We start from the raw sequence: 21,365 nt of genomic DNA, 5'->3' as shown, positions 1-21,365 counted from the left end.
ACACACACACAAGAGGAGCGCTGTACACGCCGCAGGTCAACACACACACACACACACACACACACACACACAAGAGAAGCGCCATACACGCTGCAGGTCAACACACACACACACACAAGAGGAGCGCCGTACACTCCGCAGGTCAACACACACACACTCACACACACACACACAAGAGAAGCGCCATACACTCCGCAGGTCAACACACACACACACACTCACACACACACACACACACACAAGAGAAGCGCCATACACGCCGCAGGTCAACACACACACACACACACACACAAAGAGGAGTGCCGTACACTCCGCAGGTCAACACACACACACTCACACACACACACACACAAGAGAAGCGCCATACACTCCGCAGGTCAACACACACACACACACTCACACACACACACACACAAGAGAAGCGCTATACACGCCGCAGGTCAACACACACACACACAAGAGAAGCGCCATACACGCTGCAGGTCAACACACACACACACAAGAGAAGCGCCATAGACTCCGCAGGTCAACACACACACACACACTCACACACACACACACACACACAAGAGAAGCGCCATACACGCTGCAGGTCAACACACACACACACAAGAGAAGCGCCATACACGCCGCAGGTCAACACACACACACACAAGAGAAGCGCCATAGACTCCGCAGGTCAACACACACACACACACTCACACACACACACACACACACACACAAGAGAAGCGCCATACACGCCGCAGGTCAACACACACACACACAAGAGAGGCGCCATAGACTCCGCAGGTCAACACACACACACACACAAGAGAAGCGCCATACACGCCGCAGGTCAACACACACACACACACACACACACACAAGAGGAGCGCTGTACACTCCGCAGGTCAACACACACACACACACAAGAGGAGCGCTGTACACTCCGCAGGTCAACACACACACACACACACACAAGAGAAGCGCCATACACGCCGCAGGTCAACACACACACACACACACACACACACAAGAGGAGCACCGTACACTCCGCAGGTGAAATGTAATTGCACAGCTGTATTTTCAGCATCATTCCTCCAGTCTTCAGTGTCACATGATCTTCAGAAATCATTCTAATATGCTGATTTACTGCTCAAGAAACATTGTCGTGCTGCTTCATATTTTTGTGGAAACCGTGATATATTTTAATTTTTTTCAGGATTCTCTGAATGGAAAATTCAAAAGAACAGCATTTCTTTTAAATAATCAGTTAAATTATTAATGTTTTTACTATCACTTGTAGTCAGTTTAATGCATATTAAAGTATTCATTTCAGAAATGAAAAAAATCTTACTGACCTTAAACTGTTTTGCAATATCAAATGTAACGTTTATTTACATATAAATGTCATGTAAAAATGCTTGATCGCTTTACATGTCAATCATATGGTGTCCTTCTGTCTAAACAGTCAGTTTTTGGTCAGTGCTTGATGGTACGTGAAGACGGTTACTGTTTATGAGATAAGTGTGGTCAGATGAGATGATTTCATTCTGCGTTTGTGTCTGTGTCTGTGTGTGTGTGTGTGTGTGTCTGCAGCCATGAACGGTTACTCTGAGTGTCTGCGTCTGCTCATCCACAACAGCGACCAGCAGACGGCCGTCAACATCCGTGATGGGAAGGGACAGTGAGTTTCAGGACTTCTCTATCTCAGACGTATGGTTGAATGATCGTGGGATTGTTCATCTGATTGTGTGTGTGTGTTCAGGACTCCTCTGATGTTGGCGGTTCTGGGTGGACACACAGATTGTGTGTATCTTCTGTTGAGTGAAGGAGCCAGTGTGGAGGCCAGAGATAAATGGGGCAGGACGGCCCTCCACCGCGGGGTCAGTCACACACCTGCATCTTAAATTCTGCTTTAAACAAAATACATTGGGTCAAAGCAACTGAACAACATTCATTAGGAAAACAGTGTGTCAATAATGCAAAATGACAGTTAAAGGCAGTTCATCATTGAATTCAGTGATGTCATCTCTGTTCATTTTAAATAGTGTCTGTGCATTTGAAACATTAATTTAAAGTTGTTCAAAATCATCTTAAACTGAAAGCATGTTTGTGTGTGTGTGTGTGTGTGTGTGTGTGTCACAGGCAGTGATGGGTCAGGAGGCGTCTGTGGAGGCTCTGTTGCAGCACGGCTCCGGTCTGCTGGTTCAGGACAGCAGGGGGCGCTCTCCTGTGCACCTGGCGGCTGCCTGTGGTCATGTGGGGGTTCTGAGGGCCCTTCTGAAAACCCAGAAGACCGTCCTCGTCCTCAAGGACAACTGTGGTTATACACCGCTGCACTGGGCCTGTTACAATGGTACATCTGTGACGCTAAACTTACTGCTGTCTGAGAAAATGTATTTGATATACAGTAAAACCTCCCTACAGTAGAATACCTGTTTGTAGCAAAAGCTGCTTAAGAAATCATCTGTGCAGAGAAGTCGTCTTGTACACTCTTCCTTAATCAGCAGAAAAACTGACACAAACACATGATTCCTGTCTGAATCTGCTATTAGTTCGATTCTCAGCCCATTTTCACCCATATGACATTATTTTATGCATAATTCTGGTTTCAAGGTTAGAGCTACAGTAAATGCAAACATGAGCCTGATGTTTTCTGCTCCATCTGTTAGTGTTTTACTTCATCCAGACAGCCATAGACAATGACTGATTATGTGGAGTAAAAACTACAAAAAAGTTAAATGATACGCAGGTATATTATAGTCAGGGGCGGATCAAGAAAAATATTGATGGTGTGGCGAGAAGGGGGCAGGAGTTTTTGAGGGGTGGCAACATATGGCAGACGTATATATACTGAATTTAGTCACAGTTATCACAGTTTGATGATAAATATATGTGCACACTACAAAAGGACACAGGCTATCATTTACAAACTTAATCTCATGCAATCAATGTCTTTCATTTGAAACAGTTCATATAAGGAATAAGTGACCATACCCCATAAGCACCACCACACTCACTAATGCATACAGTATGCATCGACATGTCATTAAGAGCATTATAAAAGGTTCAGTGTTATTAACATGTCAGTTTATTATAAGAAACACAAGATTTTAACAGCCAATGACATTTCCAGCTGGGGATACTCAACTGATTTTCTACAGTTTAGTGTTAATCATCATCTAACTCAACCAGTCAAGAGCTACATTTAGCCTTAGATGTTATATGAATATGGTCCTGAAGCATAGGTTTTATTAGCTGACAATAATAATAAATAAATAAACATTATAGGCACAAATACAAATGTACTTTTAGAAATTGTTTTTGAAAAATATGGTGTTATTGTTTTGGCAAGCTTAAATTAAAACTTCTATGAAAACTTGTGTGATATTCCTTTAAAATAATGTTTTATTATATCTTTTTTTAAGTATATTTTACTGTGCAATTTCTTACATAATTTCTTTGAGTTAGACCAAACTTTTATTTTGGTGAGTTGTAGACAGAGTTTCTGTGTTTTTTAATAAACTATTGTTATTAACTATTATGCCTACTTGACGTATAGTATACTCTTCTGTGCAATAGTACTATTTCTGTTTGAGTTTCAATTTTGGTTACACTTTATTTCGATAGTCCACTTTAGACATTCTACTGACTATAAGTAACTTTGTAGCTACATGTCCACTACATATCAACTAAATGTCAGAAATTTGGAACTAAATGTCAACTAACACTCAGAGTAGACTGTTAGGGTAGGTTTAGGGTTAGTGTTAGGGGTAGGTTTAGGCTTAGTATAAGTTGACAGTTAGTTGACAAAGAAAGTGTTAGAAGATATTAAGCAGACAGGCTACTAATACTCTACTAACTGCTAGTTGACATGTAGTTGCAAAGTTACTTACTGCTAGTAGAATGTCTAAAGTGGACTATCAAAATAAAGTGTTACCTCAATTTTATTTTGAAAGGTTGTCGTAAAGACATTGCAGTTTCTGTCAGTCTGTGTAGACGATACGAATGAATGATGATAGTTTTATCAAATGAAATGGTGAAATCCTCTCAGCGTACTGAAGTGCACATGTGTAGCATACATCATGTGTCAATATAGTGAAGACCTGAAAACACCACGCGTGCTTCAGTGTGTGTGTGTGTGTGTGTGTGTGTGTGTGTGTGTGTGTGCAGTAGAGCACACATTCCCAGAGACGTGTATAACATCACCTTAAGGGTTCCCATAAGCAGGATTTATTGTTGTGCCCCCCTTCCTCAAATATGATGATGGAAAAAAAACTACCATAGGGGTGAAAAAATTACTTTAATCAAATAAAAAACTAAATGAATAAATTGTATTATTTACAAATTACAATTGTAGCCTCTTGACATTTACCTGTGGCTATAACTTTATTATGACTCTAATTTATCTTATAGTCTCAAGCATTCAGAAATCATGCAAAAGGAAACTAAGCAGTTTTACTATGATAAAACCACGTTTTTTTTTTTTTTAGTAAGGGTTGTGATATGCACATTTTTGTTGAATAAATTATAAAGCCTGTGTCATCTATAGCAAAAAGGTGGCCAAAAATGAAAGATTTAGTGAATATTTGAATGAAATGTTTGGTCAGTAGCCTAAACAAGGATTTGATTGTCCTGTAAGTGTCACAGCAGCAATCACATGGCATTTGTAATATAACATACATAAATTGTTTATTTTGTATTTGCCTACATTATGTATTTTAACAGTGTTATTATTAACCAATCATTATTGCCTCATTATTTTTTATATAATGCATTTAAGCCATTTTAAAGGTTATTGATGGCTTAGGTCTGTTCTCATAGCAGCAACAACAACAACAAAAATATTACGGTATATTAATACTTTGTAAATTATTAGAGTTTGGGGATCGCGAATCATTTGAGTCAATTCGGGAGTTCGGAGCGGTTTCGCGAATCATTTGAGTCAGTTATGGGGATCGCGAATCATTTGAATCAATTCGGGAGTTCAAAGCGGATTCGCGAATCATTTGAGTCAGTTCGGGAGTTCGTAGCGGGATCGCGAATCATTTGAGTCAGTTATGGGGATCGCGAATCATTTGAATCAATTCGGGAGTTCAAAGCGGGTTCGCGAATCATTTGAATCAGTTTGGGAGTTCGTAGCGGGATCGCGAATCATTTGAGTCAGTTCGGGAGTTCGTAGCGGGATCGCGAATCATTTGAGTCAGTTCGGGAGTTCGGAGCGGGATCACGAATCACGAAAGATTCGCGCTCGTAAATTTTCTAATTGGCCATAACCTTTAATTCGTTGCTGCCAACTGGGGTGGCAGCAGGGCGGGCAAGGCTTTCTTTTAGGGTGGCATTTGGCAATTAGCTCTGCATCATCAAATAAAGGAATAATATATATTTTTTTAGCATTTTTTTTTTCAAGAGGGCTGTAATAAATGAACATTAGCACATTCCCTTCATGATCTGATGTATTTTCCATGTTGATCTGTTGATCTCAGGTCATGACGCGTGTGTTGAGCTGCTCTTGGAGCACGATGTGTTTCAGAAGCCGGAGGGAAACTCCTTCAGTCCGCTGCACTGCGCCGTGTAAGAAACACCTGCTCACATTGTGCATAACGCTCATATTAAATGTATTAAAGCATGACACACTGATAAAATGGTGTAGAAACAGTAAATTAATTATTAATTACATTTAATTTGAAATTTTGAAGCTAGAGTAGTATTAAAACTCCAATAATCGTTATGTCCGTCTCTCTTGTCTCTGTTTCAGTATTAATGATAATGAGTCTGCGGCTGAGCTGCTGATAGAAACTTTAGGTCCAGCGATTGTGAACGCCACAGACTCACAGAGCAGGTGAAGATCCTCATGGCTCAGATGTTTCAGACCAGCTCTACAGTTTGATGTTGAGTTGATGTGTTCTGTGTGTCCCGCAGGACACCGCTTCACGCCGCGGCGTACACCGATCACGTGGAGTGTGTGCAGCTGCTGCTGGCTCACAACGCTCAGGTCAACGCCATCGACACGCTGGGAAAAACAGCGCTCATGATGGCCGCTGAGAACGGACAGACTAACACCGTCGGTGAGACACATGCTGCCCTCTCAACATGCAGCAGAAGCAGATTTCTGCCGTACAAAATGCTAACAGGGAGCAGACAACAGATGAATTACAATCACAGATGCTTGAAATTAACAAATAAAGTTCTATCTATTGATTCAAATACAATAGAAATGTTACAAAGTAACAGAATTAGTTAAATTTTTCAGAAGTAACTTTACACTGCAATACAACATGTTGCCGTTGTGAATAACATTCCCTTACAATGCAGAACAGTATTTTTAACAATTCTATTTAGTTTTCGATTTAATTGTAGTTTTAGTTTTACAAATGTTGTATGCTTTTGTTATTTGCTTTAGTTTTGTTTTAGTTTCAGTAATTTTATGTGCTTTTGTCATTTTTATTAGGTTTTTTTATTGTGTAATTTTTTTTTTTACATTTTTAGTAACTTTGTACTTCTGACTTTTTTTATTTCTAATTAGCAAATTTTTTATTCCGGTTTTACAATTATTTTGTGCTTTTGTCATTACAGTTTTTTATATTCCCATTTAGCTTTATTTTTTATTTCAGTTTTTTTTGTTTTAGGTGCTTTTGTCATTTTTATTATTCTTTTCTTTAATATCTCTATTAAGCTTTTTCATTTCAGTTTGTTTCAGTACTTTTATGTGCATGCTGTTATTTTTATTAATTTTTCATTTCTATTTAGCTTTATTTTTATTTAATTTCTGCTTCAGTTTTCATGTATTATATTTAATTTTATAATTCATTTTATTTAAGCTTTATTTCAGTTATGAAAAATATTTTATATTTTTATAAAATAACAACAACACCGGGAGACAACATTCAATGTAGAGACCTCTTGTGTTATTGCATGCTGTGGCTTTAAGAGTTTCCTTCATATCTCTGTGTCATTACAGCAGATGTGTTGTTATTGTTATGTGTAATCATGTCAGATCTGATATCAATGTGAGGTGTTGATTGTGTTTGTCAGAGGTGCTGGTGAGCAGTGCTAAAGCTGATTTGACATTACAGGACGCTCACAGAAACACATCTCTGCATCTGGCCTGCAGTAAGGTAGCAAACACACACTCACACACTGATTTACATCAAACATGACAGTATGACTTCTTCTGTACATCAGTGCAGCCCTGTGGCCAGACAAACTACAAAAACAAGCATGGAAAGAGAGCTCAATTCCTCCTGCTAGTCGTGTTTTAAAAATCCTGTCTCAGTCATGAGAGCCAAAATATAAATAAAAAACGTTCACAGATATTATATATTTTTTTCATGCATCTATATATTATATGAATCTCTGCATTAGGGATCAGCAATATCTCAGTTAGCTCCCTAGTTTAGTAGTCAGGGCACTGATCAGGGAGTAGACCATTTTAGGGCTGTCTCAATTGCAAAATCCTTCCAGTGCACTGGAACATTCAATCCCATAATGCACCACAAAAACTAGATAGCATCTATGCTCTCTATGCTCCCTTACTGGAAATTGTCACATTTCTGAAGCGCTAAACATAAACTTCAGTGGAAGCATACGAGTTAATGTCATTGATATCACTGTCAATAAATACCAGAAAATATTGTGATCTAGTTTAAACTCCATATCACTCATCCCTACTCAGCATCTCTTTGACAGTCTTGTGTGCACTAGTGTTTCCTTCAGGAGAGGTCACGTTTGTATTGTTTGTGTGCTGTAGGGACATGAAACCAGTGCCTTGTTAATTCTGGAGAAGGTGATGGACAGAAACCTGATCAACTGCACAAACGCAGCGCTGCAGACGTAAGTCCCGTACCTGCTCGTGTGTTTGTTGTCCTCCTCGTCATCTGAGGATTATAGAGAGCTGCTTCTCTGTGTGTGTCGTCTCAGGCCGCTGCACATCGCTGCTGCTAACGGACTGACAGTGGTCGTACAGGAGCTGCTGGGTAAAGGAGCCAGTGTCTTCGCCGTGGATGAGAACGGTGAGTCTTTAACATCTACATCTATATATTACACTATATGATTACATCAAGAGTGAAACATACACAGAGAACAATATATTAAACTTTGGTAACACTTTTTTTTTAATTTTAATAGTTAACATGAACAATATTTATATAGCATTTATTAATCTTAGTTAATATTAAGTTAAAATTGTACTAGCACATTATTAATTAAAACTTGGTTGTACTGTGTCTGCTAACAGTTGATGTACTGTGAACTTATTAACTTTTTTATTAATTACATTAACAAAGATAAATACATTCTGCACAAAATAAATTGTTCATCGTTATTTTATGTTTGTTAATGCATTAACTGTTGTTAACAAATGAGACCTTATTGTGAAGTATTACCAAAGCTTTTAATGACCTATAATCATTTTTTTAAATGATTTTAATGATCCATAAGCATTTGTAAAATAATAATAATATAAAACTACAGGTATGATACCAGTACAGTGCATATTTAGCTATGTATTGATTTGTCATTCTAACTGATGGAAACTGAGCAAGAGGAGGATCAGGTTTTAAGGCTTATTTTATATTCTATGACTCTATCTGGTGGACAACCAACCGTAGTATTATCTGTCAGCTGAAATGTCTGATAGATTTTAATTTGTTGTCACTCCAATGAGCATTGAAAATTCATGAAACTAAGCATGGCACATTCTCCATTTGTAAAAAGTTTTGAGGAGTTTGAACAATGCACTTTAAAGATAGGATGTTTCTTTTTTTTTTTTTTTTTTTTTGCTGTTAATTTGATAAATAAACATATCAACACCATTTGAGAGATCCAAAAACTGTTCACAATTTGGTTTCCTTAGTGTTTTGGCATGATGTTGAAAGGGTTTAGTGTTAATCGTAACACTAAGATATTACGAATCCCTTCACAGTTTCACATCTGCCATGTTTTGACATTATTCAGGTGAAGTAGGAGGTAAACTGGGTAAAAATTAGAGGCTGATTTAAAAGCATTTTCAAAATGACACACTTCATGCTGCCATAACTCATAATAGTCATATCTATGAGATCGGCCTTAAACAACGAATAAACTGCTGAAGCTTCATCAAAATCAAACGATGTATGCGAAAGTTATTAGATACTTCTTGTTTATAGTTTCTTGCTATAAATTTGTTGCCTTACCTTGCCAAACCGTTCAAGATATCAAAAATCCCTACGCAATTTAGCATCCCCAATGCCTTGAAATCATGTTGACAAAGTTTGGTGGAGATCAGATAAAAATCATAGGAGGAGTATTGCGAATTCCACAGCATGTTCTTTTCACAAAACCCTGAATAGCTGACTTCCTGTTGTGTGGCGCGCTGACGGTCAGTATGAACGTTGTTCGGCCTGATGAGATCTAGGTGTCTATGAATCTTGGTGACTGTAGGTCAAACGGTGTGTGGTACAGAGCTAGTTGAAAATGGCCTTATTAAAATGTGACCCTCCCATGTGAATCTCTGTCTGGTCCTGCTGGATGCAGATTCAAACATATCAGTTTTCAAGAGTTTTTGAGCATGTTAAGGTCCCCAAAATGTCCCGGAAGTTTAAAACAATAGGCCCCTTCATCCTGTATGGGCTTGAGCCCTTATAAAAAGTATAATAGCATCTCAATAATACTGAATAAAATAACACTGTGAAATACTACTAAAATACTAAATAATGCTTTTTTTTAGACAATTTTAGCAAGGGTGCATTAAATTGATGAAGAGTTGACAATAAAGCTTTGCCATTGAAGGAATGAATGACATTTTTAAATATATTAAAATAGAAAACAGTTTTGAATTGTAATATTTCACAATGCTGTTTTTACTGCATTTATGATTAAATAAATGCAGCCTTGTGAGCAGAAGAGACTACTTTTAAAAACAATTTAAACCCCTTGTTTTATTTTGTTTTACATGCCTTAAACCTTTAATGATTTAATAGAAATATTAAAACACAATTTTAATCATTTAAACTATGTAATATTTTGTTGTATACTTATTTTCTACAGTGCATTATAAATACTGTAAATGCTCATCTTTGACTTTGACTCAGTTACTCAAGTGTATATAATATATATATATATTTTTTTTTAGAGAGTCACTGAAGCAACAACGAATGTGAACATAATTATTTCTTTTTTTTGTACACCTAAACATTGAATTTAATAAATTGTGTTTGCCAGGTTACACTCCAGCTTTGGCTTGTGCTCCGAACAAAGACGTGGCCGACTGTTTGGCGCTGATACTCTCCTCCATGATGCCCATCTCTCCCAGCAGCACCCGCACCATGTCGAGCCTCACCTTTAACACCATCAACCACTACTCAAGCTTATCTAAGACTGTGACCTTTGACCCGTTACCGGTGCTGCGCTCCGAGCATGTCTCCTACTGCAAGTTCAACAGCCTGGGCAGCGAGGACAGCCTCATCATCCCAGATGACGAACTCAATGATTCAGACTCAGAAACATACTGACAACACGCCCCTCAGTGTCTTAACCTAATGCCTCATTGGCTGAAAGGTCACTATATTCTAATTAGGGTCATCCCTTTATGACTGAACAGGAAACAGGAAGAGAAGTACCACAGAACTGGCTCACACTACAATCTAGATTGTTTATTCATTACAGCATAAACCTCTGTGAGCCCTCAATCATCTCTAGTAATTATTTACCGCCATGTTCATTTTATTGTATTTTATGAGAAGAAATCATCTCATGTTGGCAGCTGTGGGACTGTAATTCTCTGCATTCATGTGAAACGTGAGGAGGCGAAACTAAAGACGTCAGGGACCAAGAGCTGCAGACTTTACTTTTATCCCCGTTTGTGCATGAAGATTTGAATTAGGTTTGCATCATCATGGATTATTTTTTTTTATAAAAAAAAAAAGAAGAGCAAAAAAGCCTTGCAGGGTTCAAACTTATTTAGAGTACTTATTCCTCTGCTTTTGTGAGGATTTCTATCGGTCTTCCTGCTGTGCGTGTGAGTGTTTTTGAATTTGAATGGTGTCTCTGTCATTATTTTATAAGACAATGAAAAGATCAGGTGTGTAACTTGACCTTTTTGGTATATTGTTAATAATTGTTAATAATTCTATAAAATAAATAATTTTAATAAAGATAAATATAAAAAAGATTCCACAGAGTTTGTATATTAAATTATATAATATATTTTAAAATAATATATTAGAACATAAATTAATATAACTTAAGATCATTTTAAATATAGCATGAGAGGTTTTCATTTTTGAGCTTTACTTTCATTATATGCGTTTTCATATAGAAGAGCATGACTATTCTTAACACTTAAAATCATAACGGATTGGAACAGGTTTTATTAAAATGAAATGATCTAATTTAGAATGCATTACAATCAGTGTCCTATAAAAACCAGAGTAAGAACGGTGTATTTTTTAGACTTTGTGTCTCCCATAAAGCACTGCAGTTACAAGCCCAGCGCTCATTCCTGTCCGGCTCATGTAAAACCCATTTCCACCCTCCCAACCAGAATGATCCGGAACATCCAGAGTCATCCCGCTACCCAGAATCCCCGGGAACACGTGAGTCGTCGTGAAGGTCCCCGCGAGCCTGAAGTCTATCAGCGTCTGAGCGTGTTCGGTTTCTCCTCCGCAGCTGCTGTGATGCTCACCTGTGCACCTCACCAGAGCACAAATCTCCAGGTAATATGTGCCGTGCACCACATGGAGGCCGTCGAAGACACCTAGAGCGTAAAACTCCCGCGCATCTGATCTCCGGAACAGCAGGTGGCAGCAAACTGAACCACTACAAATGCTGATGTTCCCTTCAGTGCCTTGCAAAGGCACCAGAGTGAAATTATCATACATCATGATGGAGTTAAAGGTTATAGATGAAGTTCCTTCTGCACATTCGGAGTCTTTCTGGCAGTGCTTTCCATCATGATTTGCATTAAAACTATTTGTAGGCCAAACGTGCATATTTTCTGTTTCTTTTGAACTTTGATACCCAGAAAATGGCACCAGTTTAAGCCTGTCCCCTATAATTGATGGGTCCAAAACTGGCACTCTACGCACTAGCAATTTCCCAGAATTCCCCTCTGTGTCATGATGAATGAGTGAATCCCACGGCGTGAAGATGCCGCTGCCGGTTATGCCGTACTCTACAGCTCGGACGTTGGCGGCCAGCAGCGTGATGCCCGTCGCGTGCGAGAACGAGCGCTGAAACTGTACGGCGGCCAGCAGGGGGAGCTGGTTCATCCACGCGGTCGGATACACGATCTGGCGAATGCCCATTTCCTTTACCAGAGTCAACGCCGGGTCGCGGAACAGGATGTCGAAGCACGTAAACACCCCAAATCGACCTGCGAACGGTGTGGTGAACGTGACGTACTCACATTTCGGGGGAGCATCAAACGCCGCCTCGAAGTACAAGTTCTGTTTGTTATATCGGGCTACGATGATGCCCTGATCGCTGAACACCACGTTGGTGTTGAACTGGTACTGACCGTCTTCAGGACAGCGAGGGTCTGAGGTTCGGTTGCAGCTCTGACGGGACGGCATGTTAGCCACCAGGAAGAGGCCATTCTTACGGGCCATACAGCTGAGAGTGTGGAGGACCTGGGAAAGAAACAATTCATTTATGCATTTAGCAGACGCTTTTATCCAAAGCAACATACAGTGCATTCAGTATCAATTTTTACCTACCATGTGTTCCCGGGGAATCGAACCCCCAACCTCACGCTTCATAACCCAATGCTCTACCACTTGAGCTACAGGTTTTAACTTAAATTTACAGTTAAAACGTAATTTAATTAAATGATACAATTTTAATATAGCAACCTACTGAAGTACTGAAATCTGTTATGTACCTTTGTAATACACTGATAACCACCAAATGCAGGTGGGGTGATGAGAAAGTCACATGATGAACCAAAGAACAAGCAGCTTTTAAATAATTACTTATATATATATATATATATATATATATATATATATATATATATAATTTATTTCACACAAACACTAAACACCATCATGGTAACACAAATTAAACTGAAATAATGCAATAAACATTCATTTAATAACATTAGGTGTAACAAACAACCCTAATATACAAAACTGATAAGAAAAAAACATCAAATTTATATAAAAATGTATATAAAATTAAAATAATATATATGATGCAATATAATAAATAGTATAATATACACAAATATTCCAATATATAATTTTGAGAATTTATTCTCTAAAATAAATGTAATAAAAATTGTAAGAATTCATTAACACTAATTATTTTACTTAAGTTTGTTATGTGGGAACTGTAAACCATAAAAAGTAATTAAAGGGGACATAAAATAATAATAAGCATATTATAATTTATTTATATTAAAGTTTATTAAAAATACTTAAAAGCTGTTAAGTTGAATAAAATATAACATTATAAAAATGTATAATAAAAACGTTTTAAATGACAAAATTGAAAAGAGCAGAACAAACTGAACTGACTCCGAATGGTTTCTAAAATTGAGTTTTGTACCTCAGTATCTGGAAATCTGAGTGGATCAGCACATGGACTCCATGTGACCTTCTGAGGGTCAGGAACTGTCTCCAGATAACCAGCGATCGATGCTCTGGTGAAGTTGAACCCATGGATGGCATCTTCTGGAAACACTATGATCTGAGCACCCTGTGCAAGAAATAAGATACACTTTAGTACATTTTGTAGTCTTAAACATAAATTCACTTCTATTTTACAGGAAGTAAATGAATGCAGAAGGTTTTTGACTTTACTCAACATTTTGCTATTAGGTACAAAACCTTCAGAAAACATGCTGAATAACAGCTAAAAAAAAATATACACATATACAGGGGTGGTTCTAGGGTGAGTGGAGATTTTATTTTAATAAATCAGAAAGATTTACCTTGTTTAAAATATACAAAAACAAATTTAAAACATTTTATTTAAAGTTTTGAGGAAAATACATTTGCTTTATGCAAACAAAAATTAAGAATTGCAAAACAAATGAAACAGCGCGAAAGCAATTTTGCAATAAATATTTTCCATGGTCATATCTATTAATTTATTTGCAATGCTGCTTTTATTTTGCGTGTCAGTCTAGTTTGAGCTTGCGATACAATTTTTCCTTTGCGATTGACTTTTCTGCACCTCTCTCTTTGTGGCACTGTTTTGACGTGGGGGTGGAGTCAAGGAACCTGGGCGTGTACAACATGCCTCCCTGGAAGTGACGTTATCGGCCCGAGACGCAGCTCACTGATCCAGGTCCTGTTCCAAGCGGGATCGCGAATCATTTGAGTCAGTTTCGGGAGTTCGGAGCGGGATCGCGAATCATTTGAGTCAATATGGGGATCGCGAATCATTTGAATCAGTTCGGGAGTTCGTGGCGGGATCACGAATCATTTGAGTCAGTTCGGGAGTTTGTAGCGGGATCGCGAATCATTTGAGTCAATATGGGGATCGCGAATCATTTGAATCAGTTCGGGAGTTCGTAGCGGGTTCGCGAATCATTTGAGTCAGTTCGGGAGTTCAAAGCGGGTTCGCGAATCATTTGAGTCAATTTGGGGATCGCGAATCATTTGAATCAGTTCGGGAGTTCGTGGCGGGATAGCGAATCATTTGAGTCAATTTGGGGATCGCGAATCATTTGAATCAGTTCGGGAGTTCGGAGCGCGATTTGACGTCAATAGCGGTTTTGAAGCCTAAAGTGCGGCCGTCGCCAACCTCCCGCTCTCTCTCTTGAGGCCAATAAGGAAGTGACTTAAACTGCAATTCATCAACTGGCAGCTTGAGGCTGGCTGCAGAAGACAGTCAGTCCCATAGACTCCCCATGTTAAAATGCCCAACTTTACAGCAGAAAAAAACATGTTTACAGCCTGGTTCAAAAAATGATTTTGATGTATATTCCTACTTTTGCCCTTCATGACAACCCTTACGAAAAATAACCATGGTTTTATTATAGTAAAACTGTAGTAACCCATGGTTTTTTGGCGTATTGACTGCCATTTGTAAAACCACAGATTTACTACAAATACCATGGTTAAACTATGGTTAATATAGCAAAACCATGGTTAATTTGTGGTTACCATGGTTTAACTACAGTAACCATGGTTTTTTGGTTTTATTTGTAGTAAAACCATGGTTAATTTTCGTAAGGGAACTGTGAGGGGGGGGTGAATTTTTTTATAACTCGTCCGTTTAAATTATATTAAGACTTAAAGTTCTGCATAATTAAGGGCGTGACCACTTGAGATTGCCGCTGCTGACAATGTCGTCGCGCTAGGTGGGCGTGGCTTCAGTAATCAGCTCCCGCCTTTTTGCCCATTTTCGTTTATCCGGGAGAGTCGCGCGGTGACGCGCTGCCAAGATGGCGACGGCCCGCTCTGCACACTTTAGGCTTCAAAACCGCTATTAAGGAGTCTATGGGTGACGTCACGGACACTACGTCCATATTTTTTTACAGTCTATGGTTTTAAGAACTTTCATTTGCGAAATATTAGTAAAACAGACGGACAGACGTAAAGGGTGACCAATAGCATTGATAAAAAAAAAAAAAAAAAACACTAAAAAAGGGCACTTCGGAGTGTAAGGGCAAAAAGGGCATGTGCTCTGCACAGGTTGAGCCCTACCTGTGCACGTGCCTAATGCCGCCCCTGCACACACACACACACACACACACACACATACATATACATATATATATATATATATATATATATATATATATATATATATATATATATATATATATATGTATATATGTATGTATGTATATATATAAATTATCATTATACTATAATTTATTATTTAAATGATAAATGCACAAGAACCATGTTAATGTACAGTTTTATTAACACACACACATACAGTATATATATATATATATATATATATATATACACACACACACATACAAACACACACACACACACACGTTTATGTAAACACTGTTTTGAACAAGCCCAGTATTATTTTGAGATTTATATCACTGTTTAATTAGCAAATTGGTAAAAAAAAATAATGTAATTATGCATAATTCACATTTTAAATATGGGTTATGGGTAACATAACAATTCTAATGATATTGGGTGTTCTAAATGATCTATTTTTGGGGATTTGTGTGTGTGTGTGTGTGTGTGTGTGTTATGATGGTACAATAAATCATTAATATTCTGAATGCAGTAATATGCTCCGGGGCTGCAAATTAGCCTTTGGCTAGAAGCATGTGGAGCAGCGGCTGCTGGAAATTGTAACAATGTAATACTGCATTGTCCCGGTTAAATAAACAAATAAATAAAAATAGTAATGCAAATTCTTGCACTGATTTTGTTTGTTAGTTTGTCTGTGTACCTGCTGTGCTGCCAGTGCTGTCTGCTCTTCAAACACACGCAGGTTCTGCTTCATGTGCTCCAGAGCAGATCTCCGGTCCAGCGGGACTCCTGGGTTCGGGTTCAGCAGCACACGGTGCTCGTACACCGCAGCCACATAGGACGAATGATCAGCGGCGAGGATGAGCTGCAGGCCGCTCAAACAGAGCACCAACACCAGCGCCATGAGGAGGAACAACACTGACTCATGTGGGTCAGTCTGCAAACAAGTGAGTCCAAAAGTTCATGTCAATGACTGCAATCATTACAAAATCTGTCAAGAAGTTGTGTTGTCTTGGCTAAACATGAGGTGAGTGAGTAAACATCTATAATTCTAAGTTAAAATAATGTTTTAGGGGAGGAGCCGCTCAAATATTTGCAGTAGCAGCCCCTTGGAGTTCAATTTGACCTTTTTGTTAATAATTTACCAGCACAAATAGAAATTGGTAAATCTGTTAAAAGACAAATTCATTCAAATAAAATACATTGTTTTATATATTAAAAAAATACAAATGCATCAAAAATAAAAATAAATTTGGCCCCAAACTAGCCAACTGAAAAGCAGTGCTCAGTGTACATACTGCACACATACAGGAGGATTGCAGAACTTGCCCTGAGCATGTATGTCAAGCAGTGTGTGTGTGTGTGTGTGTGTGAGTGTACACATTCCAGCTTATGAATGGTGTTTTGTGTCGTTTGTTTCACATTTTGATGCCTTGATGTCAGGGGTAAGGGGGCTCCCACTTAAAGCACCCAGAGGGAGCTCATGGCCTATAGGAGGAGTCCTACAGGAGGAATGGGATGGGGTGGAAACCATCACAGGCTGCAGAAAGAGCATCAGCAGCTCAGCAGATGGGGATGTGAAGAGGGCAAACTAGTCCTGCACTGCCAGTGAAACCACCATTAAGACCTCTTCATCGCCCCCTTCCCCTAATGCAGTCAATGAACCCTTACCCCAGGCTGCCAGAAAGTTTATTTGTGTTTTTTGTTTAGGGGAAAAAAACAAAGTTTTTAAGTATAAAAATATACTGTTAGCACCCACTCTGATGAAAGCAACGTTTATATGAATATGTAATAGTCTTGTATTGTATTATATAGCTAGGCTACTGGATGCCTACATTCCCTCTTGGATCAATTAAGTATACTACAGCAGTTGGGGATTTTTTGACTGTGCCAATAATCATTTAGCACAAATTTGGCTATGTTCCCAAAAATCAGCTCTCATTCTCTTTGATCACAAGCAAGTGATTTCGTCCAGGAATCATGAAATCAAAATGCTTTTTAAAAAAAAATTAAGGGGTTAACGTTACCTATAGCATTCACCGGATCTTGATTTGCTCTTCCATCAACAGTCTGCGTGGTGTGCGCGCGCATCGAACGTGCTTACACAGTGGGATTACGTAATTTACCCGGAAACAACCACATTCTAATTTTTGATTGGCTGACAGGTGGCATTTAACTCTGTATAGCACGAGACATCTGTGAACTTGTTTGGCTGCTCTTCGTCCATTAATTGTATATAGCGGGACAAGTTATCAATTACTTTTCAGTGTGATTTATGCAAGGTGTGGAGTGTGAGCTGGTTGAAATGCGCGTGAGACTTGAGAGCCCTGTATTTGCATGTATTTGTATGAAATATTTATAATAAACAAAAGCGCATTGTTAATGCACTTCCAGGTGACATTACGTCACTCGTAAACAGCGATTCTATTGGTTGATGTGAGCTCCATCTACACACGTAGACAAAACATTCCGTCTTTTCAATTTCAATTTATTTGCATGCATAAACAAATGTTTTTTTATTTAATTCTTCACAATCAAATTTACAGATAAAACAAGACTTACAAATGGATAAGATACGATCAAACATGTAAACAGTGGTTATAGAGGATACAATACAGGGTTATTGTATCTTTTTAGTTAGCTTCAACTTTTCAGCAAATATAATTGTATAGATTTGTTGTTATCTGTACAATTACGAGAGTCAGTAAAGATATCAGTTAGATATCAGTTAAATTATATAGTTAAACCAGATAAGTATTTCATACATTTTGATGCTGATTTATAAACGTAAACATACTTAAAAAAAGCATAAGAATTATTTTTTATTCATAATATATAAAAATATGTGTGCAGGTTGTTTCTAAATAGTGTCCAGATTTCTGTTGAATATATATATATATATATATATATATATATATATATATATATATATATATATATATATAGATATATATATATATATCTATATATATATATATATATATATATATATATATATATATATATATATATATATATATAGATATATATATATATATATATATGTAATATTTGTTTCTGGCACATTTCTATGCTCTTTCAAATGCATCATTTTCTACAAAGTCCCTCCTTCCGACAAGCGAAGTCTGCTCTGATTGGCCGACTGGCTCAGTACATTGTGATTTGCCAAACACCGCAATCACTGGTGGGAAATGTAACACCCCTTTCCATAACCGTGAGCTTCATCTTTCAAAATAAATGTAGAGACGGTTAAAAAATGACCTTAGTTTTACCATCAGTTCAAGGCCAAAAGGGAACAGAGAAAGGGAACGTTTGAGCTGCATTACGCAAATATTTCCACATAGTGATGTAGACACGTGGGGGCGTGTTTGAATGAGCCATTTTAGGGGGTATGGCAGAGTCTTAACTTTGATAAAGAATATATCTTTGGATTTGAGACTTCAGTCTTTGCAACTTTACAGATCTTCATTATGCACCGAGAGCTTGTAAAACGTCAAAGAGTAAGGAGAAATTAAAATCACATCATCTGACCCCTTTAACAAAAAAGACACCAAAACCAAATAACTTTAGAGTTTGCGAACGAAATCCATGCTCAAGGGAGTCAACAGCTTTGTAAAAATCTTGGAAAATAATCAGCAAATAAATCAGAAAATAAAAAATCTGCATATAGTCTACAAGATCTAAAATACGTTGTATATTACTACTGATGTGCCTATAGCTTTTATAAAACCAGATTGTGACAGATTGTGAAGTTGTATAAAAATACCAAAAGCTAACATTTTATAATCGATATTCAGGAGTGTAATTGAATGCCAATTATTAAAAGTGTGACTGATGTTGTCATGTATTTCAGATTAATACATTCATTCTACATACTGTACGAAGCTATGGATGTTTACTTAATTCCCAAAAAATGAAAGTCAGCAGATAACCCATCACTGCCTGGGAAATCTGATTGAAGAGATATTCAAACGTCCTCAATAGTCAAATTAGCATCACAGAAAGCTTTCAATTACTGGAACATGAGATTGAACCAAATCAATAAAATAACTGCAGTTGTGTTTATCAAACACAAACGTGTAAATGTTTGTTTAAAAAGCTTTGACAAAATTAGATATCAATTTAGGATCTGTGCACTTGACACCATTGATATTGAAAGCAGTTAAAGAATTGCTATTTGCAGTTCCTTTTCTCTAATGCAAAATAAATAAATAGAATTCAGTTCTTCCTCCAGACATTCAGCAGACATCTCTAGCATTATCTATAAAGCTTGATTAATTTGTAGATGTAATTCTGTTGGTTGAAGTGAGCTCCATCTACACAGGCATGCTCTTTGTGCTTCATACCATAGAGTTATAAATGCATTATGCCTCGATTTTTGAAGATCATTTACATTAGCACTTTCCTCTTAATAAATTTGCATGCATTTGTATAAAAATATGCATAATAAACAAAAGCACATTGTTTTTTATTATGCATCAAAAAATAAACCTCTACAGGAAGAAAATGACATCAAATCTGCATGTAAGATTTCACAAAAAAAATTAAATATAAAATGAATAAGTGATGAAATAAATTTAATAGAAATTAATATAAAGAATAAAAAAAATTACATTAATACAGAGGAAAACATAATATTTCAAGAAGCTTGTCACTTTTCTTCAATCTCAATTAAGAACTTAAAAAATAGTGGGCTGCAAATTATAGAATAATAATAATAATAAAAAAATTGTTTTACTTTTAAAGTAACATTAAATAATACAACTGAAAGGATCTGGAAGAACTAATGTGCTTTACGAGATAAACTATTCCAAAAGTTTTGAGTTTTTAAACATTACAAAAAGAAATGGATCATTTATCATGGATAGTCATGGATCTCTAATCCCACAAAAAGAGCAAAAACTGTCAACATCCATATATTTACATGGATATATTCACATAAATATGCTTTATAGTTACACTTTACACTCGTCTTTTCGTTGTTGTTGTTAAATATACTAATTCCTAATTGTAATAAGGTCAAATCAATTTATTTTGTATCACTGTAATAAATAAAATAAATAAATAAATAAAATTGTACATGTTGAGATAGAACTGCTTTGAGCACTGCATTATTGTTTAAAGGTTATGGAAAAATTATCAATAACAGACAAAAAAATATTCATAAGACAAAAAATACTAGATTTAACAAAAACTTTAAAGAACTCCTATTATATTACTAAAACATGTAGGAAGAAAAACAGATTTATTCTTAATCATTACATCTGAATTGTTCTATAAAAAGGTTTTGTGAGGTGAAAAATTTTAGGTGTAACATAGCTTCCAGGCAAGGAGACTCAAAATAGCACATTGTTGTTAATGGACTTCCAGGTAACATTACATTACTTGATTCTACTGTGAGCTCCATCTGCACGGGCATGTTCTTCGTACTTCATAACATGTCAATTTTTATGGGTGCCAGGTGACATGAGGGCAAGTAAATGATTTAAATTTTTGGGTGAACTATCCCTTTAAGAGTTAGAGACTATACAAATAATAATAATAAATGTATTCACTTCCATCCTGCAGTTATGTCACAGTCTCCGCCTCTTGCAAGGGTGTTGATCTAATGTATAACATTCAAATAAAAGCCAAAGCTCACCTCTGGCATTCACACTAACATCCATCTAGAGAATCGACCGACAGAGAACAATCAACCATCGCAAACGGTAAATATGACCATTA

At 37.1% G+C, this 21,365-nt stretch overlaps 2 protein-coding genes across 6 annotated transcripts in view; one reads left to right on the top strand and one right to left on the bottom strand.

The window, feature by feature from the left end:
* Positions 1 to 11,134, top strand: part of LOC127935283 (serine/threonine-protein phosphatase 6 regulatory ankyrin repeat subunit A) — a 33,903-nt gene extending 22,769 nt beyond the window's left edge. For all 5 annotated transcript variants that reach the window (XM_052532995.1, XM_052532997.1, XM_052532994.1 and 2 more), the window contains 10 exons: positions 1,582 to 1,669; positions 1,751 to 1,868; positions 2,131 to 2,341; positions 5,472 to 5,559; positions 5,744 to 5,827; positions 5,908 to 6,053; positions 7,021 to 7,103; positions 7,736 to 7,818; positions 7,906 to 7,997; positions 10,186 to 11,134. In XM_052532995.1, coding sequence (XP_052388955.1) covers positions 1,582 to 1,669; positions 1,751 to 1,868; positions 2,131 to 2,341; positions 5,472 to 5,559; positions 5,744 to 5,827; positions 5,908 to 6,053; positions 7,021 to 7,103; positions 7,736 to 7,818; positions 7,906 to 7,997; positions 10,186 to 10,475 — 1,283 coding nt within the window. In that variant the 3' untranslated portion in view covers positions 10,476 to 11,134. The remainder of the gene's footprint in view (positions 1 to 1,581; positions 1,670 to 1,750; positions 1,869 to 2,130; positions 2,342 to 5,471; positions 5,560 to 5,743; positions 5,828 to 5,907; positions 6,054 to 7,020; positions 7,104 to 7,735; positions 7,819 to 7,905; positions 7,998 to 10,185) is intronic.
* A 176-nt stretch (positions 11,135 to 11,310) lies between these two features.
* Positions 11,311 to 17,779, bottom strand: btd (biotinidase). The gene is made up of 4 exons (XM_052532998.1): positions 17,669 to 17,779; positions 16,342 to 16,578; positions 13,513 to 13,662; positions 11,311 to 12,593 (listed from the first exon to the last, which is right to left on the bottom strand). Exons 2-4 carry the CDS (start codon positions 16,543 to 16,545, stop codon positions 11,412 to 11,414), a joined length of 1,536 nt encoding a protein of 511 aa, XP_052388958.1. The 5' UTR covers positions 16,546 to 16,578; positions 17,669 to 17,779; the 3' UTR covers positions 11,311 to 11,411.
* Positions 17,780 to 21,365: the final 3,586 nt, after the last annotated feature.

The sequence above is a fragment of the Carassius gibelio genome, chromosome A19 (assembly GCF_023724105.1).
Source record: "Carassius gibelio isolate Cgi1373 ecotype wild population from Czech Republic chromosome A19, carGib1.2-hapl.c, whole genome shotgun sequence".
Classification (NCBI taxonomy): domain Eukaryota; kingdom Metazoa; phylum Chordata; class Actinopteri; order Cypriniformes; family Cyprinidae; genus Carassius; species Carassius gibelio.
The sequence above is the reverse complement of the archived record's forward strand: the minus strand, read 5'-3'. Positions and strand labels throughout refer to the sequence as shown.